The 26,543-nt window shown below is 42.3% G+C and overlaps 1 protein-coding gene across 2 annotated transcripts; it reads right to left on the reverse strand.

The window, feature by feature from the left end:
* Positions 1-4,956: 4,956 nt before the first annotated feature.
* hnf4g (hepatocyte nuclear factor 4, gamma) lies at positions 4,957-24,757 on the reverse strand. Of its 2 annotated transcripts, none has more exons than XM_063206206.1 (10): positions 24,620-24,757; positions 17,800-17,968; positions 16,856-16,950; positions 14,844-14,950; positions 10,882-11,037; positions 10,342-10,429; positions 10,001-10,153; positions 9,255-9,491; positions 7,058-7,189; positions 4,957-5,668 (listed from the first exon to the last, which is right to left on the reverse strand). In XM_063206206.1, the coding sequence occupies exons 1-10, from the start codon at positions 24,639-24,641 to the stop codon at positions 5,529-5,531; spliced, it is 1,299 nt and encodes a 432-aa protein (XP_063062276.1). In that variant the 5' UTR covers positions 24,642-24,757; the 3' UTR covers positions 4,957-5,528. The 2 variants fall into 2 exon arrangements, with proteins under 2 accessions (XP_063062276.1, XP_063062275.1); XM_063206205.1 differs by lacking the exon at positions 24,620-24,757 and adding an exon at positions 20,910-21,177.
* Positions 24,758-26,543: the final 1,786 nt, after the last annotated feature.

Consider the following 26,543-nt stretch of genomic DNA (forward strand, 5'->3'; position numbering starts at 1 on the left):
ACTTTCACTCTTTGTGACGCGGGCGGCTGACACCGTGGAAGAAAAAGTCTGTGTTCCGCAATTACTTTCGGTAATCATTAGAAAGACTGAAATGTAAATAAATTACCTTTCACTTACGATAACACTGTCAAAGAGGAGAAACACTGCAAGACTAATTATTTTTTTTCTTGAGCATTTGAGATGGGCTCTTTTTGAGAGTGTGAGAACGCTACTGTATCCATATAATTAATTTCCTATTACTATTTACGTGTGCCTTTCATAATTATTCAAATGACTTTCGGAGTGAAATGTTTTTCTGGGTGAAGAGACAGTGATTTCCACGCTTGACTTGCCATTGTAATCAAGGTCTTTCTAACGTGATATTGCAGGGGCCACGCCTGACTGCATAATTCACCTTGTTTGTGAAATAATCACCTTCTTTTCACAGCCACACAGTCGAGGTTTGAACGTTTTACCAAAAGTAAAACTCTACGTAGTAGAACTGAGGTTTTGGCATCATATAAGGAAAACTTGAATAGGCTGAGACTTGTGTCCTTAATCAGAAATGGATGCAAGGTTTCTCATCCCACCCTCCTTTTCTCTCTCTCTCTCTCTCTCTCTCTCTCTCTCTCTCTCTCTCTCTCTCTCTCTAGTCGGTGGCAGAGAATATTCTGTTGATCCGTGGGAGACAGTAGCGCTGGGGAATTATGAGTAAACGTATGTGTGAAAAATGACAGGGCGCAATCTTTACCCTTAATCTCTTGGTGAATGGCAGCCTGGTCCCCCGCCTGACAGACACCATCAATTTTAAACTGTACTTACATTACCTTCGCGTATATATACGTGCTGAGGTTTTCTACTCTACTCGCTCGAGTCGCTCGCGCCTGCCAACTCCCAAAGCCGAGTGGGGTGGACCCCATTTTGCAATGTCAACTTTTCCTGACAAGTCCTACAGTGTTCTTGGCCGCAATATTTTTTTAATTATTTTTTCCCCTGCTGCTCCTCCTCTAACCTGACAAATAAGACGGGTGACCAAAAAGAATGACTGTAGGGGGAAAAACCCCTTGAAATGTTCCAGAACGTTTGACTTTTACCGACTTTGTGAACAAAGAGCCATTACTGAACTGTGCCACAACAAGAAACACTTTGAGTTCATGTTTTTGCATTTTCCAAATAATAAAATGCAAAGGGGACCATTTCTTGCCAGATGACTAGCATGTCCAACATTGCAACAATGACAGGTACACTGTGTTTCTCTGTGCCTCGTCTCTACACTACCAAAGCCTTATAGTGCCATCTAATGGGGTATCTCGGTATTGCGCTCTACAGGCCCCAGCTTTGACTCCCAGTCGTCCCATCTTACCTTTTTTTAATGCCATGAGCACATCATATTTTAAAAGTACTTAATGTATTGCATCATAAGAACTAGTACTATTGATTTATGATCCTGAAGGACACCATTTTCTGCGTCTGTGTGCCTGGTTTTGTTGGAGGTCTGTGCGTGAGAGCGTGTATGGGAGTGCTCTAGCGTCTAGCTCATACTGTCTTGAGGGTGGACTGGGACATAAACGACTAGACCTGCTCAAGAGAGAGAGAGAGAGAGAGAGAGAGAGAGAGAGAGAGAGAGAGAGAGAGAGAGAGTAGAGTAGAGTAGAGGAGGCTTGTGAGGAGGAATAAAGAACAGCAGGCCTACAGGGTGCAATAAGAAAAGTGTCTACGTGTCAGCTCTTAGACAGATAGTAAGCGGCAACATCGAGACAGGTAGATTCTTTCTCTCCTTCCCACTCTGTCTACAATACACACACACACATACAAATACGCATGCATTCACACTCACACTCACACTCACACTCGCACTCGCACACACACACACACACACACACACACACACACACTAACACACACCTTCCACACACTGTCATTATAATGTCAAGTGCTTGTGTGCAGGCGTCTGTAGCGCAAAGCAAACACAAAGGAAAAAGGAAATGCTTATTTTATGCCCTCCTTTTCCACACACATGCACATACAGTCTCACACCGCTCAGTACGTATCTGCTGCCAGGGCTTAATACACACCCGTCACAGCAAGGAAAGGCTCTCAAAATGAGGCGCGTGTGACCAGAATACGAAAAACTGTTGGTTCAAGTTAGGGGGAGAGAAAAGCTCACGCAAGGCATCCCAGGGCTTTTCATTAAGGAGCTGGGAACACTCCACCGTCCGCCTTCTCTCTCTCTCTCTCTCTCTCCATCGCTCTCTCTCCCTCGCTCTCTCTCTCTCCCTCCCTCCCTCTCTCTCTCTCCCTCCCCCCCCCTCTCTCTCCTGCATAAAACCTTGCGGTTTAACCTGATCTGCTGTGTGGCTCCATTACTGTGCTGATTGGGGATCTGGGCCCCTGTTTACCTCTCAATCCTCTCCTCTCCTCTCCTCTCTCCTCTCCTCTCCTCTCCTCTCCTCTCCTCTCCTCTCCTCTCTCCTCTCCTCTCCCAGCCGAGACGGATTCCTGGAAGCTCTCTCTCTCTCTCTCTCTGATTTCACTCTGGCTGTTTTCTCTCTCTCTCTCTCTCTCTCTCTCTCTCTCTCTGTGTGTGTTCTCTCTCTCTCTCTCTCTCTCTCTCTTTTCTCTCTCTGTTGTTTTCTTTCTCTCTCTCTCTCTCCCTCTGTCTCTCTCTCTCTCTCTCTCTCTCTCTCTCTCTCCTGGTGGTGGTGATGGAGCAGCGGGGAGGCTTCTCCGCATCCCATGGTTCATTGGCCCCCCTTCGCCTTCTTGACACTCACGAGCACAGACACACACACGGCCTACTCCTACTACTCCTCCTCCTTCACACCACGATGCGGGCCTGCATGCAGAACATTCTCCGCTCCCCACCAATCCGAGCAATTGCCATTTACCGCTATTCATTTTCTTCCTTTTGACACATTTTTGCTCTGATGGAGGATACATATCTGATTCCAAGATGTTTTTGTTTTTTAACTTATATCCATCACTTATGTTTAAAGTGCTACTGTGAGCCCAACTCAGTGCTATATGATCACACTTGGAAAAAAGGATGTGGTGCAATATTGGAGAGACCTGGAGGAGAGGTGGAGGAGGAGCAGGACAGGGCTAGAACATTGCTTAAAGCCTCTCTTTTATTTATGCATTTATTTTCATCTTGCTATGTCTTCTTTATGTAAACTCTTTAAATAAAGACCTGATAGGCCTAATAAGAAGAAAGTAATGCAGTGGGGGGAAATGCATTTCTTGTCTACATTATATTAAAAGTGCCGCCCTTAACACCAGCCTCACCTCCACAGACTTAATTTAAAACAACCCCTGGCACTTTACCATAAAAAAGGCCATTTTGCCTGGAAGCAATGCATACAGGAATGTTCTCTATTCAATTATATTAGCTGTCTGCATATTCACTTAAATCAGAGTGCTAAAGAAGATGTCAACACAATTACCAAAATGCATACATCCCTTATGCAGCAGTGCAACACCATATACTTCACCCCTCAGAAAACACCTCAAGAAAATGTTTTCCCTCTGATTCACTTAATTAAATTCATGAAATCAAATCAAAATGCAATTGCAATATGCCCTATACTTATTTCACTTACATAGCCGACAAGCATATGTGAACTTTTCGTAATGTAATCCCAGGGGTGTTCTGAAATAACTGTTTCATTGCTTTCATACAATCTGTGGTATTATTTCATGAATTAATCTTTCTCAGGCCCATGTTTGTCAATGTCACACACTGACAATGGATCAATACGAGATTCACTAGTTTGACGCCCTCTCGTGACTTCACATGGTAATCAAACATTTCAAACAAGCGATTTAAGGTTAGGGTTAGGTTTAGGGTTAAGGTTAGGGTTAGGGTTAAGGTTAGGGTTAGGTTTAGGGTTAAGGTTAGGGTTAGGATTAGGTTTAGGGTCGTATGACGTAAGCGGTAAGTCACGAAAGGGCGTCGAACTAGTGAGTCCCGGATCAATACAAAGAATTCATCATATTGCTCTTTCACGGAGTAGAATCTCTTATTGGCCAAAAACAGTTAATAAATCCGTCACTCCTACCAGAAAGGCGGCGTAGGTTGACGTCTAGAACTAGCAAATGGCAAGGATGACAAGCTAAAGATGATAACATGTTTGCACTGTTGTCTACCTGTCTCGTGGCTTACCTGTGCCTGTCATCCCACGGGCCTCCTCGGTTGGGCTGACCAGCCTCCGCCAACAACGCTTAAAAGTTAAAATGTGACTAATTAGTCAGGTTCATCAAGTTGACTTATCAACATTAAACTACATGTGCATGTGAAGTGGTTTCGTAATTCTTCGTCGGCTATTCGTCGGCGTACTGACATTACAAAAGTTGAACAAACGCCTTTCTTTAGTAGTCTGGTCATACTGTTAGTTCTCACGTTTTCCATCTGACCATTCGTCAGCGTAGGGTAGTGTCGTACCAACTACCTCTTCGACGGTCAAAGGAGAGATATGGCATGTCAGCTATTACAGGATAACAACAAACGTAGTAGATCAAATTAATTAGTTGTAGCCGCCAAAAAGTCATGTATCTGGCGCGTGCGTAATGGCACGCGCGTGTTCGATATGGCACATGCCTATTGCTTTAAAATGCAGAGGGGGGAAAACACAACTCCCCACTTATAACATACACAGATAGTATCTGTGTAACAGGTAAAACGCATTCTTTCAGTAAAATATTAGTGAGCAACTACCATAAGTAATTAGGATATATATAGGACTATAACCAAGGACAACTGTATGCCAAAGAATTTGGTAGTTGCACTGGTAATGACCAGAGCTATATAGCTGCTAAGTGCATTTTTGTTAAGAATGATTGTATTATACATAGTACCACAAACACACATTATAGTCTGGGATACAGCTTTTTTAAATGCTCATCAACAAAGGCATTTTTAAAAAAGTACCCAACACTCATCCATGCCATTGACAAACCATTTTGCCAGAGACACCCCTTTATTCAGAAATACACAAATGTATATACAACAAATTAAGATTGAAAAAAATCAGTCTAAACATTTATAATAACTTAATTACTCAATACAAAGATAAAGATTACAAATGACAGACACAATATTTCATGAAGCAGAATGCATTTTGTACAAAAAGACATAAGGAGGCACTGCCAATGACAGTTGGATAAAATTACAAATCTATCGTCAGTCATTACACTTATGGCTACAGTCTACAGACTTTGAAACATGGCTGTCGCAATGACTGCGAACCTTCCTCGAGAAGCTTTCAAAGCTCAGCGGAAACGCACTGATCTAGTTAGAGCCAAGTGACTGACCTTCAGCAGGGTCACACAAATTTAATGTTACATACAGTAGTCTATAAGAACCCAGAGGCATTTAGATAAATTAACAAACCAGCATCAGCATGAGACTACAGGGCCCAATGAAAACTAAAATCACTTTCTAAACAAAATATACACATTTGAAAACATAATATCTGCTTGTCTAAAAATAGCTTGAAAGAAAGATAGAAAAAAAGAAAGAAAGAGGGAAAGAAGGAAAGAAAGGTGATTCTTCAGAGAGAGGCATCTGGTGATTGTCTGTTCATGTGTTCGGAAGCAGGCAGCAGGATGACTGAGGGGCTTGATGCTGCCTTGTAAACCTCCTGACTGGGCATCTGCTGGGGAGGAGAGGGGATAGGCGTCTCTGGCGAAGCTGGGGAAGGACACAAGAAAGATGTACTTGAGTTGAAGTATTCAAGGCACTCTTCCAAAAACTAGTTTTATTAAACGGCTAAATTATTACAGAAATGTTAAAACCGCCAATATGTTTCTGCCAAGGTATGACCTTCATCAGGGCAGAGTCAATTGCGGAGATATAAGGTGCCATAAAAGAAACCTATTGCTTACAGTAATTAACTACTATCTTATTACTTATTTATTTGCTTAATTTTTTGCCTATTAATTTATTTACTTGTCAACTTCATTGATTGTCCCACCTTTGTATCCTTACTTGTTTACTTACAGCAGCAAACAGTAGACTAAGCACAACAGTTTCACTCTAAAATTGTAGGCTATCTGAATATCATACCGCATCTCAAGAAGAAAGCAGAACTCAGTAAATAAAAATGTAAGTAAGGAAACAAGCTACATTAAGGGCATTGTATTTGATAACAACAACAATAATAATACCCCCTATCTAAGAATATGCAGTAGCTGTGAATAAAATGCATGTCACTCATTAAAAGTTCACTTTAATAGCGTAGAATGTCCCACTATGTTAAGAGGCACAGTATTTAGTTATCAAGTAATACTTTAAATGCATCTCCTGTTTCCTCTGCCTTGTGCTGAAATAGTCATAGAGGTGAGAATGCTCAATGTAACACCAGAAACGATAAAACTCTGAAAGGTGTGACACAGTTGAAATACTCATATGAATGTACCATATTTACAACTTCCTGAAATTAAAATTCTCTCAGCCAGGCTGCCCGCCGCCATTATTTGACATAAATGCATGGAATCCAGCAGCTATAACTTTCGAAAACTACCATTCATCACCTTTTCAATCACAGGCTGTAATAAATTCACAAGAAATTACGCACACAAAAATGCAGGTCCATTCTTCTAGATTGAGGTGGCTGGGAAATAATATACGGCACCACCAAGCTATGGTGTGCGGTGCCAATCAAAAGTTTCGAAATGCACTTAGCAGACTGCTATTCATCACTCGGAACCACTGTTCTCATTAAACCTGCATGCTTGGCGAAGGTAAGGAAAGATCAATTATAGAATATGTTTTAATGTATAAGCATTTTAATGTGCCACCTACATAAATTAAAATGCACAGAAACTAACAATATCAACACAAAAGAACAAAGGGATTCAATCATGTAGTTTTATATCTTAAGCACATTTCTTATCATAAAAAATAATTATAGATTATACAGTTCAAGACGAACCACGGTACTTCAATAGAGGACGTCAAACAAGAAGACGAAAAAGAAGAAGAAGAAGAAGAAGAAGAAGAAGAAGAAGAAGAAGAAGAAGAAGAAGAAGAAGAAGAAGAAGAAGAAGAAGAAGAAGAAGAAGAATAGTGGTGCCTTACTGATGGGCTGTATGTGGACGGGGGTGGGTATGGAGCCTATGGAGCTGATGACCAGCGTGTGTCCCGTGTGGGGGTCCTGAGTCAGCTGTGGATGGCCTGTGGGATGCAGGTGGGGCTGCTCTGCTGTTAAGCCTGAGGACAGTGAAGGGGACAGTAAAATATAATTTATACAATAGTTAGATTCGGTTGAATTATTTAGCAGACTAGTTGTAAACAAGAGAAGTGTTGCACTATGATAAAGCATCCAGTGCTCTAAATTAACTTTTGTTTGTCATCAGCAAAAACCAGCCCGACTACATCTTCACCAGCATTTGGCCAGTTGGCTGGTGTTCATTCAGAGCCCTGAAAGCATCTGCACCATATAAAGACAAAGTGTCCATGGGGATGCAGTTTCAAATCTGGCCAGGGTAATTTTCCCACCTCTACTCTAATCTCTCTGCCCCACTCATTTTCTGTACAAATATTTGCTATCTTGTCAATAAAGGTCCAAAATATATACGAATTAAAAAAAACAAGAAAACAAAGACTGACATTCATGGTGACCTCAAGATCATCAACATACTGTCTTTATGTCATCAACATCATCAACATACTGCACCTAATTTCCATCTCTCGACAGCAGCCTACTGTCTTTGAACACTCACAGCAGGCTGAGGTGGTTAGTGTTCTGCAACCTTTCATAATATTGACGTGTACGTTAACAGTGCATTTCCAGTAGGGGGTGCAACCATGCTCCTATATGCTGCATACCTGATTCAACTCATCAGCACCATCAGGGAGAAATGTTGATTACCTGAAGACATCAGACCCAACTAATCAAGAGAATTCTAATGTTTCTATAATCAGGTGTATAATCAGATGCTGCAGCTTTAAAGAACAAGGCTGTTCCCTTCAAACTAACAATTTGACTTCTTTTTTTCCGTTATGTGTTTATTCCCCACCCTATCCACGTGTCACTGCTGTACATCTGCTCAATATTGTATTTCTCTGCTTTGCTGCAACCAAAGCTTTCATCAACAAACACAGGAATGGCTTGATTGGTCAATTGGAGTCCTTCAAGGAATACAGTTGAGGGTTAGTTTTGTGCAGCTGGGCCCTCTGGCGGGCCCATTCACTCTTTGCTGAAAAAACTCAGATACATCCTAACAACATTGCTATGACAGAGCCATAAGTAACTGATTAAGACTTGGTCATTATTACAATTTTGGTGACGATGAGGCTTTAACATAGGCACTGCACAAAGGGGTTACATGTACCGGTAAGCACTAAGTTCCATGCTAGTATTCAGGCCACACATGAGCAGGACAAGTACTGCTAAAATTTAACCAAAGTTCCCAAGAAGAAGTCAATGTTTGCCCACAGGGAGGATCCAGACAGTCGGACACCCAGGCATCCACACAACATGAATGGATCTCTGCTCTACAAAGGCAACGTGCAGTGAGAATGGTAACATTGAAACAGAAAAATGCCTTTTAAGCTTTGAAAACCTGGCATCTGAAGCAGACAGGGCGGGGGTAATCGTGTTGCTGTAGAGTTGAAATTACGCTGGCCATATGCAAAACTTTGCTCTGACGTTTGCCTCCACTGTTAGAGTACTTTGAATATTACACCTCATTTTTTACTGTGTATGTAACCCTGACACACCTCCCAGAAGCATCTCCTGCAGCAGGTTGTCTATCTTGGCCAGGCCGAAGACCTTGATGAATTTCGGCATTATATAAGGGATAACTGACTCCCAGTTAACCCACTCTTCCCAGTTATTATCATTATGCAGTAGAAGCAAGAGTAGTTCTATTACTGTGCATTCATGTGCTCTGGGAATTATGGTAAATACCAAAGGCCAACATGGGAAGGACACATGAACGCCACCCTTCTGGTATTTTCCACTGGAAAACTGAAAAATGTTATATACGAGTTTCCAAGACTGGATAATATATACCCTAATAATACCTTGATGAACTTCAGCATTATGTAAGGGATACCTGACTCCCAGTATACATGGGTCTCCCGTTTGTAAACAATCCCAGGCTGCATGCATGGCCAGGGATCCCTCTTCAACCTCTGATTGTTGGAAACTGCTGTCACTCAAAAAATGCGCTTACACGGTTAGCTGCTTAGCATCTTGCCCCTCCTCACATTGCGAACGTTTGTAAACGGGAAACCGATCTATTAGTACTATGATGTAAGCTCAACCCACCTCCCAGCAGCATCTCCTGCAGTAGGTTGTCTATCTTGGCCAGGCCGAAGAGCTTGATGAACTGCAGCTGCTCGATCATCTGCCAGGTGATGCTCTGCAGGGTGGGCAGCAGGAGCAGCAGCTCCCCGAAGCGACCGCGCGAGTCGTACTGCCGATCGTTGATGTAGTCCTCCAGGCTCATCTGCACCTGGAAGCGCATGGTCTTGATCTTGGACGGGTCGCGCAGGCTCTTGGCGTCTACAGGACGGAGGGTCACAGGGGTCAAACAAGATAGACGTCAATCAATCAAATCAATCGAAATTTATTGATGTAGTAGCATGTTGTCATATTCAGGCTCGATCGTCAGTCAATGTGCAATAGCAAAAAACGAAGACGACAGAAACTCAGTACTGTGACATTTCATAGTTTACAGACAAAAATCACAAAGGAAAACAGGCAAGAAACATACAGAAATGAGTGAAAATGACATGCATGTGTTATACAGTACGTATACATTATGTACTGAGTAACATTTCATTTCAACACTAACACTGTAAACTGCTTGCCACTAACCCATATTTTCAACTCCATCCTTGCTTTAATATAGAGTTAAAGTATAAATGTTTCCAAACACCTTGTAGATCATTTTTACCCTGCTATGAAAATGCAGTGTTACTGGTGTTCTGACTGTAACTTGATGGTATCAAGAAAGGAGGCAGCATGGTGTTTCATAACTGGACAAGCTGACGAGGGAAATATGTAGTTACCTGGGTCAAAGAAAACAATGGCCTTTAGTGCGGCATATTCATTGTCATCGATCTGGATATCCTGGAAGGCCAGGACTAATTCGTCCAGGACACGGTTGGCAACCCGATTGATCTCCGGCTCCGGACAGTTCCGCTGGATTACACAGCCATTACCTGTGGGCACACGTTATCCATGAGAAAAAACATGCAATAGGGGGAAATATAGCCCTCATACATGCATTTAACAATTCACATTTACATGGACTGTATTGAGCTTGTGAGAGGAATACATTTCTGTCTGAAACAGTAACCATTTATACAGTATCATATTTGTTCAAGTGTGTGGGATTGGTAGTATTTACCAAGGAGCAGGACGTCTTTGTAAGGTATCGACCTTTTGGCAACGCCAAGCAAAAGGTGTTCTCCAGCATGCGCCCTTAGAAGACTCACCTAGTGGAAAAAAAACACAAATTTAAAATCCATTACGCACCAGTACATACACACCGACACAGACACAGATGATTGATCAGTAAAGGTTTTAATATAAAGAGCAAAAACTAAGTCATCTTAATTATCCATACATCACATAATTTTATCTATCTATGATGTCTACTGGAAGCAATGCACAGGTTATCAACAAAGTAACCACAAGCTTTACGAAAATGTATTATACCTCAACTGCATTTGTGAAATCTGACTGGGACCAAGCTTATGATCAATATAGGATTTGTTGTTTGGGTTCCATTTATTTTTGGGTGATGGAGGCTTGTAAGACAGGTAAATATACAGCTGTTTGCTGAGCATGTTTGCAATATTGCTGTTAAGTCCCATCTGATCCCATGCTAACGCTAGCCCCCATTCTCCATTAGTGTGGCCTGTTTGGCTTTTATAACAGCCATTACCTGGTCATCAAGTGGCAATTCGCTGAAGGCCGGGATGTATTTAGCCCATTCTACCAGAACGAGCAGCTGCTGCTTCATAGACTCACAGACGTCTGCGATGGTGGCCGACTTCTTCTCTGAGACATCGGGGGGCACTGTGGGGTTGATGCCGCTGATCTGGAACACAGAAACACAATAAAGTCACCTTAGAGAGAGAAAGAAAGCTAGAGTCAATACAAAAGGGTCATCCATTCATATACTACTGGCCCGTTTGTCGTGCCTGAACTCTCCTGCATTTATGTGAGCAGTTCACTAAATAAAAATCTATGGCCATTGAACAAGATTTTGTGAGTTACAGAAATTGTGAGGGTGCCCAGGCCAGCACATACGTACAAGTGCATCAGTAGTGATCTCTACTCCTTCTCATATACAACAGAATATGTGCAGGTATGTCATATGTGATGGGAACAAGTGTTTATGAAATGTAAGTGTTAATTTTCATAAAAGTAAATATTGAGTTCGGGCCACAAATTCATCCCAGATTTTGATTTTGATTTGCGTTTGGCACCCCTGGGCAAGGGGATGTCAAAAAGCTACACAATCCAAAAAAAGTCTGAGAGACAGCATGCCGGCTTCCTTATTGGCACAAAAGGATTCCCAAATTATTTAATAATGTACAAACTATCAGCCAGCAGTGTGATTGTTTGGAAATGTTAAGCTTTCCCTGTTGCACTATGAGTGTCCTAAGCAACACCAGCCACAATATCATTGCCAAAAAAGTGACCTGTTTACATTTACTGTTTACATGTACAGTATTTCAACTTATGAAAAGGGCAATGTGAGCAAGAATCTGTCAAAGGTAAAGTGCAGACATGAACTCATTTTGAGGCAGAACTAAATCCTTAGTGACAGGTGAGCCGGGATCACATTTGGGCATGCCATCTAACAGTTACTTGCCCAAAAGTGATCCCACAACACGTGTCTTAACTCCTGGTTACTAAGCCAGTGCTTTCCACCTCTTTTCAGCAGTCTCGTTGATTCTCCCCAAAGACCTTGAACTTGTGCAAATTACAAGAAATACTACTGAAATTCAGTAATCATAAACATTAACATATTCATCATGGGGCTTCGTGCGAAATGCCATGTACACTGAATCTGGTAGTACCAAGACCTCAAAACAACAATCACCATTGGTCCTTAATGTTGTAAATGAATAACATACAGCATTTTATGGCGGTCTCAATTTTAATGTACAGTCCCAGGAAAAAGTTTGTACACCCTTTGAAATTTCTTACATTTCTGTCAAAATTGATCATAAAACATGGTCTGATCTTCCCGGAAATCTCAAGAAGGAACAATCAGAGTCTGCTTGAATTAATTCCACCCAAACATTTACATGTTATCATATTTTATTGGTCATAAGGCCATAACATTCACATGAGAGCAGGGCATAAGTAAGTACACCCTTGCGTTAAGTAGGTTTTAACCCTCAGTTAGTTGCAATATCATCAACCAGACTGTAGTTGCAGATCAGATTAACAAAACAATCTGTTTGTATCTTGTCTCTTCTTTAGAGAACTGCCTCTCGTTAGCAAGGTTTGTGGGATGTCTGGAGTGCATAGCTTTCTTGACTTCATGCCATATAATCTCAATTGTTTTTGTCAGGGCTTTGACTGGGCTATTTCAGAATGTGTATTTCATTATTATGAAGCCATTCTAAAGTCGATTTGCTTCTAAAGTATGGGTTGTTGTCACATTTCAGGACCCATACTCTTGTGTGCTTCAACTGTGTGACAGACTTCCTCACGTTTTTTCTGTAAAATATCACAATAAATTTGAGTTCATTGTTCCACTGATAATAGCAAACTGTCAAGGACCTGAGACAGCAAGGAAGCCGCATATAATGATGCTCCCGCCACCATACTCAGAAGAGGAGATGTAACCAAGAATAGCTAAAAATGGGATTCATTCTGCCAATCTTAAATTAATGGGGTTCCTGACCAAAAAAATATTGCTGCACCTTTGAGGTTTGCGAAAAAGCATTTATATGCTTCATAGAATTACTGCAAAATATTCTGTTTACCAACGTTGAAACCAAAGTTGAATTGTTCAGGGGAACACACAATTTCATGTTTGGAGGAGAACTGGAGAACCACACCTTCACCAAAACATCATCTCCACCTTTGAGTATGGTGGGGCGAGCATCATTATATACGGCTACATTGCTGCCTCAGGCCCTTTTCAGTTTGCTATTATCAGTGGAACAACGACCTCAGAAGTTTATTGAGATATTTTACAAACAAAGTGAGATCTGTCTGTCACACAGTTGAAGCACACAAGAGGATGGGTGCTGAAATGTGACAACAACCCATACTTTAGAAGCAAATCGACTTTAGAATGGCTTCATAATAATGAAATGCACATTCTGGAATAGCCCAGTCAAAGCCCTGACAAAAAAACAATTGAGATTATATGGCATGAAGTCAAGAAAGCTATGCACTCCAGACATCCCACAAACCTTGCTGACGAGAGGCATTTTCTAAAGAAGAGGGAGACCAGATACATCCAGATTGTTTTGTTAATCTGATCTGCAACTACAGGAAACATCTGGTTGAGGTTATTGCGCCTAACTTGGGATTAAAACCAATTGAATGCTAGGGTGTACTTACTTATGCCTTGCTGTCCTGTGAATGTTTACATCTTATGGCCAATGAAAATACGTTAACTTGTAAATGTTGGGGTTGAATTAGTTAAAGCAGACTCTGGTTGTTACTTCTTGTGATTTCCAGGAAGATCAGACCATGTTTTATGACCAATTTTAACAGAAAGGTAAGAAATTTCAAAGGGTGTAAAAACTTTTTCTTGGGACTGTATTTCCTGATTGGCATTATCATAATGATTAGATATTACATGTACACACAGTTTGCACCCTAATCCCATAACTTCTTAATGTCCCCAGTGTCCCACATGCCCCAAAACAACACTTTGAGCAATCAGTGTTACTCATTAATGATGTAAGTTGGAAATTAACTTGATGGCGATCTCGTATTTGATGCATCCACTGATTGACATATTATCATAATCATTGCAATGCATACATACATTTTGTATCAAAATCATAGCCTTTTAGTTTCCCCCTGATGTGTCTGTCTGTGTGTTGCTGGCAAAAAAAGGGTGGTTTGGACCACAGATTTCTGACAAAAGCTATTTTTTCAGCAATCAGTATTGGTCATTAATGTTAACATAAATTGAAAAACTATTTAATGGTTGTCTCACTTTTGATGCATTCGCAGATTGACATAATCATAATCATCGCATACATACATTTTGTACCATAATCATAGCCTTTTAATTTCGCCCTGGTTTGTGTGTGGCTGTGTGCCGCTGACAAAATATTAATGTTGCTTGTAGATTTTTGACACAAAACAACACTTTGAGCAATCAGAATTGGTCATTAACGATAAAGTAAATTGAAAAACTTTTTATGGTGATCTCACTTTTGATGCATTCACTGATTGGCATTATCATAACCTCTGAATCTATAAATTGAATGTGTGTCTGTGTCTGTGTGTGTGTGTGTGTGTGTGTGTGTGTGTGTGTGTGTGTGTGTGTGTGTGTGTGTGTGTGTGTGTGTGTGTGTGTGTGTGTGTGTGTGTGTGTGTGTGTGTGTGTGTGTGTGTGTGTGTGTGTTTAATGTGCATGCATATACTTTCTGTGCATGTCTTCTGTCATCTGTTGTTGTTGTGCCGCGTGTGTAATTCTGCTTCAGAGAGTAAATTATTGGAAGGATGGTCAGTGTGTGCGCGTGTGTGTGTTTACTGGGAGGCAAGTCTAAATGTGTGTGTCCGTGTGTGTGTGTGTGATTCTGCTTGTTTCAGTAAATTATTAGAAGGCTGGTCAGTGTGTGTGTGTGTGTGTGTGTGTGTGTGTGTGTGTGTGTGTGTGTGTGTGTGTGTGTGTGTGTGTGTGTGTGTGTGTGTTACCTGCTGTGAAAGGGATTCTGCTTGAGCTAGTAAAGTGATGGGCGGCAGATCACTGCTCTCTGGTAGACTTCTTCTCGAGCTGATGCGGTCCCTTTCATTCTGTACCGCTATAACACACACACACACACACACACACACACACACACACACACACACACACACACACACACACACACACACACACACACACACACACACACACACACACACTGATTAGGAAGATAATCATGGCCAGAGATGATTGCTGATTAGCTGTACAGTTTAACTGTCAGTATGGAACGGGCTTGTTTTCCTCCCCAAGGGCATAGATGAGAAGTCTAGTCTACATAATAGACCAAGCAGAGAGATGTGACATGTGGCAGTGTCAGTGCTGTCATTCCATTGCCTGGTGATGAGGAGATAGCAGCAATCAGCTGATTAAACATGTAATGATGACATCCAGCAAGAAGCACATCTTCCATTAAAAAAACAGGATTTGTGTTTGGCTTGTTTTTGTTTTTATTTACATCACATCTCTCTTTCTTTCTCTCTCTTTCTCTTTCTTTCTCTCTCTCTCTCTCTCTCTCTCTCTCTCTCTCTCTCTCTCTCTCTCTCTCTCTCTTTCCACCTTCTCTTTTTTGTCGTTCGACCTCTCTGTGTCTTTCTGTCTATAAATCTCTGCCTAAGTCACACACAATCACATACGTCTCACACCCACACACCCACACACACACACACACACACACACACACACACACACACACACACACACACACACACACACACACACACACACACCTAATCTATCTATCTATCTATCTATCTATCTATCTATCTATCTATCTATCTATCTATCTATCTATCTATCTATCTATCTATCTATCTACCTATCTATCTATCTATCTATCTATCTATCTATCTATCTATCTATCTATCTATCTATCTATCTATCTAATCTCCCATGCATTTTCTTTTCTTTCAGTCATAAATGAGTCATTTCTTACTTCTGAAACTGGACAAACCTGCTTGTGGCTGTTAAGAGGTCTAAGTGAGAGACTGAGAGGTAAAAGTTTAACCAATCCCTGCCCAGAACAACATGTTCGTTCGCTGAGCACCAGGCAGGGTTGAAGGAGAAAGCACATGATCGCCCATCATAAACCAGCACTGCCAAGGTTAGCCTTCCAATAAACAGCACATTCCTTGTGTAATCAACGTCTCGTTTATGGCTGGCCACCATTGCAGTTGCTCTCTCTCTCTCTCTCTCTCTCTCTCTCTCTCTCTCTCTCTCTCTCTCTCTCTCTCTCTCTCTCTCTCTCTCTCTCTCTCTCTCTCTCTCTCCCTCCTCTCTCTCTCTCCTCTCTCTCCCTCTCTCTCTCTCTCTCTCTCTCTCTCTCTCTCTCTCTCTCTCTCTCTCTCTCTCTCTCTCTCTCTCTCTCTCTCTCTCTCTCTCTCTCTCTCTCTCCTTATCTCACTCTTTCCATTTTTCTCTCACCCTCTCTCTCTACTCTCTATCTACGCCCCTCCTCTCTTTCTGTCTTTCTGAACAAATCAAGGTGTACCTGTAAAGTCTTGTCTGTGTACATGTCACACACTCTCCAACCTTGTAACCTTTTTGTGTTGTTCATGTTGTTCATTCGCACAGAGTATATATGGCACAGCGTGTGTGTGTGTGTGTGTGTGTGTGTGTGTGTGTGTGTGTGTGTGTGTGTGTGTGTGTGTGTGTGTGTGTGTGTGTGTGTGTGTGTGTGTGTGTGAGAGAGAGAGAGAGAGAGAGAGAGAGAGGGAGAGAGAGAGAGAGAGAGAGAGAAACAGAAATGGGTTGATGTGTGGTGTGTTACAATGTGGATGTGTGTGTGTGTGTGTGTGTGTGTGTGTGTGTGTGTGTGTGTGTGTGTGTGTGTGTGTGTGTGTGTGTGTGTGTGTGTGTGTGTGTGTGTGTGTGTGTGTGTGTGTGTGTGTGTGTGTGTGTGTGTGTGTTTGGTCTATTCTTGAGAGATTTTTCTTTTAAAACTGACAACGTGACTTTAAATTACCTTCTTTCTTCATTCCTGCTCGGAAGCATTTGTGTAGGCGGCAAAAGCGACACTGATTCCTCTTATCTTTATCGACAACACATTGGCGATTGAACCTGCGAAACGGCAGAGAGAGAAAGAGAAGCGAAGAGAAGCACGGTGAGGGAGCAGGAAATCCCCACCAGTGTATGTCAGTGTGTGTTTGTGGAAGCCATTAAAAGTTGACAGCCGTGTGGCGTGTAAAAACCTGAGGACCTATGTAGTCCAGAGGTGACACGCCCTCCTCCGTGCTTATCAGCCCTGGTTGGGTTATGTGTGCGACTGACTGTGTAAATCCTTTTGACCTGTCATTGTTTTGTTATACTACACTGTTTATATTAGTAAATGTTTAAACATTGGTTTGTGTTGACAGAGACTTCTGGATGCTAGCTAATATTGGGAATATGGGTTGTGTGGAGACAGCCTTGGATTTGACCGTTCCAAGTGTCGCTGTTTTAGGCAGATAGCAGCATCATACATTACTATAGTTTGTGTGTGTGTGTGTGTGTGTGTGTGTGTGTGTGTGTGTGTGTGTGTGTGTGTGTGTGTGTGTGTGTGTGTGTGTGTGTGTGTGTGTGTGTGTGTGTGTGTGTGTGTGTGTGTGGCATTGAACTCTCATCAGCCTAATATAAAAATATGAAACCTGCAGGTAGACACAAAAACACAAAATAACAAGTGTGGAATGTTCAATTCTATCATGAATATGACAACATGTTGTATGTTAGCACCATATTTTGAGGTATACATGTTCCATTCTTTATGTATTGATGTATGGTGTGTGTGTGTGTCCGTGTGTGTGTGTGTGCGCGTGTGTGTGTGTGTGTACGTGCTTGTGTGTGTGTGTGCTTGTGTGCGTGCGTGCGTGCGTGCGTGCGCGTGCACGTGCAAAACTGTGTGCATGTCTCAGATGTGTGTGTGGTTCTGACCTGCAGGAGTAGACGTGGCTCTTGCGTATGCTGCGCCTGAAGAACCCTTTGCAGCCGTCGCAGCTGGACGCCCCGTAGTGTTTGCCAGTGGCCTTGTCCCCGCAGATGGCACAGTTGGAGTTCAGCCCATTATCCCCCGGGTTCATATTGGGATCGGCCGGCATGATGTCTGTAAAGCAGAGATGAAAACACACACACACACACATACAGACACATACAGACACAGACACACACACACACACGCACACACACACAGGATGGTGTACAAAGATGGACACACACACACACACACACACACACACACACACACACACACACACACACACACATACACACACACACACACACACACACACACACACACACACACAAAGACACACACACACACACACACACACACACACACACACACACACACACACACACACACACACACACACACACACACACACACACACACACACACACACACACACAAAGACAACACATAAGGCCTGATCAGATATCTCCAAGTGTCCACTGCAAGCAGCCCCTACTATCACCATACAACCCTAGCAGCAGCATGCTAGCATTATTTCTTTGCATTATCATTATTAGCGTGACACACACACACACACCGTATCTCTGTGAAACACTCATGGAAGAGCACCACACCGCCGCGGTGCAACTTAGGTGGATGTCGGTCTGTCTGTCAAACTGAGCTGCCTGTCTTCTTCACAGTCACTGCGGCTAATTGGGTATAGCCGACGATTTCAATGAAGGGAGTTCTGCATACGTGAACAAAGGGTCTCGAACCAAAAAAAAAAAGAAGAGAAAAGAGCAGGGGCCCTCTTGTGTAATCAGAGACCGGCACCCCTCTGTTACGATACAGGGGGGCGGGAGGAATCAATCATTCCTTTGTGCATCCCAAATCATAACATTTCAACAAAAGAATAGCGACGGGGGACCTCTCGCCTTCTTCTTTATGTCGCGAGCTGATTGAAATCTCCTACTTGTTATGTAGGACAGACTTAATTAGGATTATCCGGTGTGTGTTTTTTTCATCTTCAAGACAGATATTCAATGGAGACGTGGCGTGTGCTGTTGCTATTTTTAATGCGCGTGGAGTGCGACCTCTTTTATGATTCAGCATAACCCATAACTTCATTTGCACGGCCCCTATTGTTGATGAATGAGCTTTCACCAATAAGACTACATTTTGTGCCGTTTCTTTTTTTCAAAATTAGCATTGCTACCAGCTGTTACATTATGCTTAATTATATTCTTTGTGTTACATATTTTAGAGTCCATTGCCGATTGTCAAAGGCAGGAAGGAGCTGAACCTCCAGAGATAGACACACAATCATTTGAAACTTCTTTTGAGATGGAATCTGAATGCAATCAATATGGGATCAAGAAAACACAAGTACTTTGTGTGTGTGTGTGTGTGTGTGTGTGTGTGTGTGTGTGTGTGTGTGTGTGTGTGTGTGTGTGTGTGTGTGTGTGTGTGTGTGTGTGTGTGTGTGTGTGTGTGTGTGTGTGTGTGTGTGTGTGTGTGTGTGTGTGAGAGAGAGAGAGAGAGATTATCATCAATGTCTTATTTAAATGTTTTTAGTTAAACTGCACATTGGAGACTGGTCAAACGCAAATTCTGTGCTAACCTTGTTACATAGATTTTTGACAATAAAGTACACTTGACTTGACTTGACTACAGTGTATATGCACGACTCTACGAGCCACAAACAACAGGGAACACAAAGTAAAATACATAGCGGTATCTTCCCAAGTCAAATCTTAACTTAAGGAGGCCACAACGTTTGGCTTGTCTTTATCGCAAAGGCTGTTTATCTCTGAACAAGACCGGCAATGTCAGTCTTATCTCCAAGTTCAATATAAACCGACAGCATAACAACTGCCATAGCCATACACAAGGCTGGGTTTGAATTCAAGGGCTAATAATACAAATAGTTGCTGTTCAACCTAGTTTTTTTCCTTTACTTTTTTTTTCTCTGAGAAGCCCTGATTGGAAGTGACAGCACTCAGTATGCCTTCTGATCACTTCTTCATTCATGCTATTTTATGACTTCTCTCTATCACAAGGGATGCCAGTGTGCTATAAAGACTGTAAAGATAACAAGGCCAATTTATTCCCAAAGAGAAACCACGGGCTCTGCATTTTTCACATCAAATTTTGAGTAGTCATGATGATAAAGAAAGTATAGGGCCTACTGGGGGAAAGGATAATATACAGAGGAAAGACTTTCCTTTTGAGGAGAATTCTTCAGAATCTTTGAGAAAAGTATCTCTAGTCAGCATTCCAAATGATGGCAGGGTCAGTGACAGCAGTGACACCACACAGGAAACCACATGTTACATTTTGAACTGAGTTAAATGGCAACTTTTTGAATTTGAGGTAAATCATTACCTGCCTTGGCTTAATGGAGAGGAAATTATTCAACCATTCCTGAAAAGATCCACTTACAAAGTACAAAAGCCCTCATGCCACCAGCCAGGAGCGAGACAGAGTGGAATACAACTTCTTAGAGTCAACACTGATCTTTTCCCAAACTTTACCTTGCCTCGTTCAGTTCTCATTATACAAGCAAACAAACACAACAACTTTCCTGATTATGGGTAAAGCCTGAAAAAAGTAGAAGTAGAAACACCACCGAGAATAAGCTGACAACATGCTTCACGGAGATCGCACCATACCTGTCATGCAAATGCAAACACATGCCCTATAAATATCCACCAGCAGCACACCCACGACATTACAGCACAGTCCTCACCTCAGTCCTGATTCACAGTCAATTGCCACTCTGCGTGAGGAGTCCCGGTTCCCCTGGCCTACTGTCCAGCAACATTTTTGACTAATTAACCATCAGCACCTCTGGTTGAGGACACGGCCCATCACACAGGCAAATGGCTGATGGCTGCTGCCTCCCTCCCTCCTTCCCTTGCACCACAACATTTTCAACTCTGACAGACTAGCACCAACATTGCAGGTGTTCATTCCGACTCTATGAGTGTTGAGTTAGCTCTACAGAATTGCTGCGTGCCTATGTGAAATGAATGATCACCACCTCCTACGTACACCACCCTCCCCACCCCGGCGGCCCACCACCACTCACCCCCTCCATAGAGCACCTCTGCGTTCTCAAAGCCCAGCGTGCTGTATGTGGGATCCAGACCCTCTGAGTAATTGGCCACCTCCATGTCCAGCAGGGATTTGGAGAGAGACGTTGGCGGATACTTCATACCTGCCCGCAGACTATATGGTCTCTGCAAAAAGCCCTCTTGCTCGCTTGGCTGACTAGACAGACTGACAGGGCCCTGACAAGGGCTTCTTTAGCATGCTTGAGGTGACCTGAGGTTGCACATCTAGCTATCTCTACCCCACCGCCACCGGCGTGGACCGGCGCTGATTTGTCAAGCCCGGGGCAGGGAGGAGCTTTACCTGGTCGAGGGATGTCAGGGAGGACTGCTTACCTTTAGGGCTCTTGACCAGGGATGGACTGGCCATATGGCATAGCAGGCATTTCCCGGTGGGCCCTGCACCCTTGTGGGCCTCTATTTTCAGAAATGTTTAAAACTATATATGTATATATAATTTTTTTACATTTCTGAATATAGGGGCTCACAAGGGTGCCGGGGCCACTGGTAAGTCAGTTCTGTGCCGCTTATTATGAGAGGCCCCTTTAAGCCAAAAGTGCCCGGGCCCTATTTCTCAACCAGTCCAGCCCTGATCTTGACTCTCACACATATTCTTTATCTCTTGCTTATCCACATTTATCAGCACAACAATATCCCAAGATAGATAATGCATTTTTTTCCTAATTGTTGAGCCATTAGTAAAAGATTTACTTGTACGTAGGTCTTGATTGACAACTATTAACAGGTAGTGTCGACAGTAAACATGACGCCATACCAAAACTAGCAAAAAGGAGTGTTAAATGTGGTCAATTATTACCTTACATATTGCATTATCTGTGTTTGTGTTGTTGATGATGACTTTGCTTTTTTAGGTAGAAGGTGCTTGTTTTACAAGTGGCCATGGGTAAATATAGCAACCACTTCTGTCTCATCATACTGTTGGTGCCAAGGGCAATTTCAGGACAGGGGATTTCAGACTCCTATTTTGGACTTCTGGCTTTACTCATGGGGACGGTGTGTTTGTGAGATAAGCTTGGGGTATTTGACTATAGATGGAAACTGGGAAAAGTCCTCATAAAAACATAATTTTCCTGTGTGTTCTGTGCTTGTATACCTGGGCTTATGAATGAGAAACGTGTCAGCAGATCTAAACATTTCAAGCCAATCAACAAGGTGCTGTGAACACAGGAATATAGGTGGCTTAGAGACCAGAAACGTGTGCGTTGTTACTGATAAGGTAAAACATCTACAGTCTTTTATCTTCCCTCTTTAAGATGAAATGCCATGTATTTTAATGATTTCAAAAGGACTGTTTTAATGATATCAATGGTTTCACTCCAACTAGACAAACAACTAACTTAAGTTTTATAGACCCATGTGTTAATGGCCCATAAAAATCTAATCGGTTGGCCAAAATACTACCTTGTCCTGATAATCATCTGCACGAACTACATATCTATCTCACTCCAAGAACTACAAGCAAGCTTCTTGAACAACCACTTGTGAAACCATTTCAGAACAGAACATTTTGATTCTGAAAGAACGCTGACATCATTGCAAAGGCCTATGCAATATGTAGTCCCATAATGCACGCTGTTCCACCAGTGGAACGCTGTAATAGTCATTGAAAAGTTAACTACCATAGTTCTACACTACTATGACATAACACAGTACCAGTAGTAATGCACTACGACTTGGTCATAGCCATTTTGGTAACAGCAAATGTATAATGCTGTGTCTTAACAGGTTACTAATTAAATAATTAATGATTGAATTAATTAATTAATGGTTATTACGTAATACAACTGGGCAGCTGTGGTCTAATGGTTATTCAGATGGTCTGGTGAATTGTGATCAAAAGGTTGAAGGTTCGAATTGTATACTAGTAAAAATATGGGTGTTCTGCTCAGTGCCTGAATCCATTGCTGGAGTACCTAACACCACATTGGCTCCTGGGACTGTGACCAAAATCCTAGACTTAAGTACCGTTGGATAAAAGTATCAGACGAGTGTGATATGTGAAGAGAAAGTCGTGAAAGCCCAACTGGGAAACTCCAACTCCCATCGTCATAGTGACACAGCACTTGACAGCACACAGTGCTCATTGCACACAATGAAATTGCATTTATGCCTCAATTGTGCAAGGGTCAGCCCCCAATGGCACCCCAAGGGAGCAGTGCGGTGGGACGGTACCATGCTCAGGGTAACCTCAGTCATGGAGGAGGATAGGGAAGAGCACTGGTTAATTACTCCCCTCAACAACCTGGCGGGTTGGGAGTCGAACCGGCAATATATATATATATATATTGGGTGACATACAGTAGCTCAAGGTGACACTTCATCATAGACGTTTTGTGTGCAATCATGAAACTTAAACATGTGCTTGAAATCGATGGTGGAAGTAAATACTGTCTTCACAAAAAGTTGACAACAGGCAACACAAATGTTGATAATGCACACCTAAACAGTGTTTGAATTGGGAGCCTGTTGTTCCCCTCCACTGGATATAGGGTCTAGTAAACCTGAGCAGGGGCCCTGGACTGGAGGCGGAAGTGTCTGGCTGGCTTAGCCTACGGTGCATCCATACAACACATAAATACATGGCCATAAAAAGTCATGTGCCCTAGTATTGCTTTGTAGGTTACAGGAAACATCGCTGGAAAAATAGCTGGCAGAGGACAAATTAGAGAGCCAAATGGAATATGGTGCAGAGGTTGGGGTTGCTGTAATCTTGCTTACCTTTGTTCTATTTTCGTTTGCTGCTTAAAAATTATAATAATTAGGCTATTATTGTTACGTCAGTAGGCTAGTAATAATAACAAGGTTAAAAAAGGGGATACTCTGCATCTGTTATGAAGACTATGACCAAAAGATGCATGGGGGGTCCAAATATCTTTATTATTTGATACAGTGGATGGGGCATTGATGGTGTCAGGGGCCTCTCAAATAGGATTCCATGGTATAATAAATGGAGCACAACCATCATGTAACATAGTAGTATTGTAGCATAGTAGTAGTACTAGTAGCCTAATAGCCTATAGTAGAAGGGGTGAGGGGGTATTTTCTTAAAAACATCACCTGGACTAGGGGAGGAGGAGGCTATATTTCTCAAAAACAAAAAGTGCAATACGTTTCAGAGGGGGAAAAGTTCTTTTTTTTCACCCAGTGACATGGCATATACAAATCTGCGACTCTTTGAACTATTATATTGGCTATTGCAGGACACTGCAAATTCTGTCTTTACATACATCCATTTAAACATTACAATACCATTTGCACACCATTACGCAGGGAAATTCATGACACTGTTGCGCAGAGTCTTTCATTAGGCCTACAGCACGCTATGCGCTAAATGCTTTGCTCTGGTGTTTCTTAGAAGATTGGCTATGGATATCCATCGGCTGTTGCGAAAACGGAAGTAAATTTTATGGTAGCCTACCACACACCCTTCACTTGCCTACCTTGTGAAGAAGACAGAAAGTAACATGAACCCTATTTCGATACAGTAGCCAATTATCACGTGGTGCGCCAGGAAGGAATCTGGCTTTGATGTTAAAGTCACCAACTTTAATAAAGTAGACATAGCCTATATTTCGCACGGTTACACTCTCCCAACAAGCCAGAAACCGTGTGATTATTTTTAGCCATGACTTGCACTTAGTTTGAATAGGAAGCGGATATTTCTTACCTTTGTTACGGCCTACGTGCATGAATCCACCCGGGTTATGTCAGGATAGGATATAAGTTCTATTTTCAAGCCTTCGAGACAGTGTACGGCAGATTGACTGGTGCAAATATGTAGCCAACAATTCATTCAGCCACACATTTGCGGGCGCGAGGGGGCCTGTCATTAGATCGATTTACTAAACAAACTGAAAGTTGGGTGGGGATGTTAAACAGTAACCAGCCTCAATAAAAAAGCAAAAGAAACGCATCGCTCGCCATTTGTTTGTTGCTTCATATGCCATGCGCCGGAGTCACTGCCAGAAATGAAGTTGTCTAGGCCTATCCGACTTCATTTCTTTAAAAATCCAGGTGTTTAGTTCTTTACATTTGGAAATATATGTGACATGATAAATTAATTATTCATTATCATTCAGGCGTATGTAATCACACAATAGAGTGTTTTATGCGAGTGCATATCATATTTTATGCCAGAGTCCGCAGTAAAAAACTATTTCAGTTTTTACAAGTATGTACTTCTTTTTCCAACAGAATTGATTTTGACTCCATTTTCATTTTGCACGCTAGATGGCGCGCGTGTTACGTTTAATGAGAAGGCCCTCCTGCAGTAGGCATAATAACCAACATTGGCAAGTTTTCTAGTGTAACAATGCTACCTTCTTTTAAAAAGTTTGGTAAGTAGAACATATGGCAATGCTATTTTAGAGGATTCTAACCAATAAAAAAGCTTAGGCCTACCCTATTGGCATGTTAAAGGAAATAGCCTACTGCTACTTAAATAAACTAGAGTGGTATACATAAGTGAGTGTGTGTGTGTGTGTGTGTGTGTGTGTGTGTGTGTGTGTGTGTGTGTGTGTGTGTGTGTGTGTGTGTGTGTGTGTGTGTGTGTGTGTAAGGGGAGAAGAAACAGACATAGTCTAAACCTATGCAGAAGCAATGGGAGTCACAGCACGATACCACTGGAAAAGGACTAGTCCAATAACCCAACGCTACGGATGCTGTCCAAAAAACGGATACTGTTTGAGGCTTTGGGAGGGAGGTTTACGTTCCACGGCACACTCTGCTAGTTGGCCTCTACACTCACCCCCCTAAACCTCACTCCCATGCAGGTCACAGCACCAGTGCAACCCAACCTATTACTATGCCGTCTGTGTGTGTGTGTGTGTGTGTGTGTGTGTGTGTGTGTGTGTGTGTGTGTGTGTGTGTGTGTGTGTGTGTGTGTGTGTGTGTGTGTGTTTAAGGGGAGAAAAAACAGACATAGCCTAAACCTATGCAGAGGTGTGTGTGTGTGTGTGTGTGTGTGTGTGTGTGTGTGTGTGTGTGTGTGTGTGTGTGTGTGTGTGTGTGTGTGTGTGTGTGTGTGTGTGTGTGTGTGTGTGTGTGTGTGTGTTTAAGGGGAGAAGAAACAGGCATAATTGTGTTTTTAAGTCATCACAGTAATGTTGTGTCCCTTTGGACGCCCAGGAGAAATTGTGCTATTTCACTCCTGTCCAGATGGTGGCGGTAATGCGCGAAATACTTGGCTTATAAATGCAGAAGAAGAACAACAACAACAACTTCAGGAAAGAAAAGAGGGAAAATGCAAGACCAATAACAACTTCAAACAACAATAATAGTAAAAGAGGAAAGATGCCAGTTTAAAAGTGACATTTACTTACGACCAATTACCATTGCTTCTAACATCTGCAGTCGCCAGTTGTTACGGCCCAAGATAGTATTTTACACCGGTCAAAGTTGACTAGAGATGATGGGGGAGTCTGTGATGCAATATACTAATGACAGTTTCTATGTGCGTGTGTCTTTTTCCCCCCAGACGTGACAATTTCACTCCAACTCCTAATACCAGGATCTGCGGGTGGCATTTCCCGAATGGAAAGGCAGCCGGACCCACAAGATTTGCATGGAACGAGGGAAAGGCTTTTCAGTCC

Source organism: Engraulis encrasicolus, chromosome 9 (assembly GCF_034702125.1).
Source record: "Engraulis encrasicolus isolate BLACKSEA-1 chromosome 9, IST_EnEncr_1.0, whole genome shotgun sequence".
Taxonomy (NCBI): domain Eukaryota; kingdom Metazoa; phylum Chordata; class Actinopteri; order Clupeiformes; family Engraulidae; genus Engraulis; species Engraulis encrasicolus.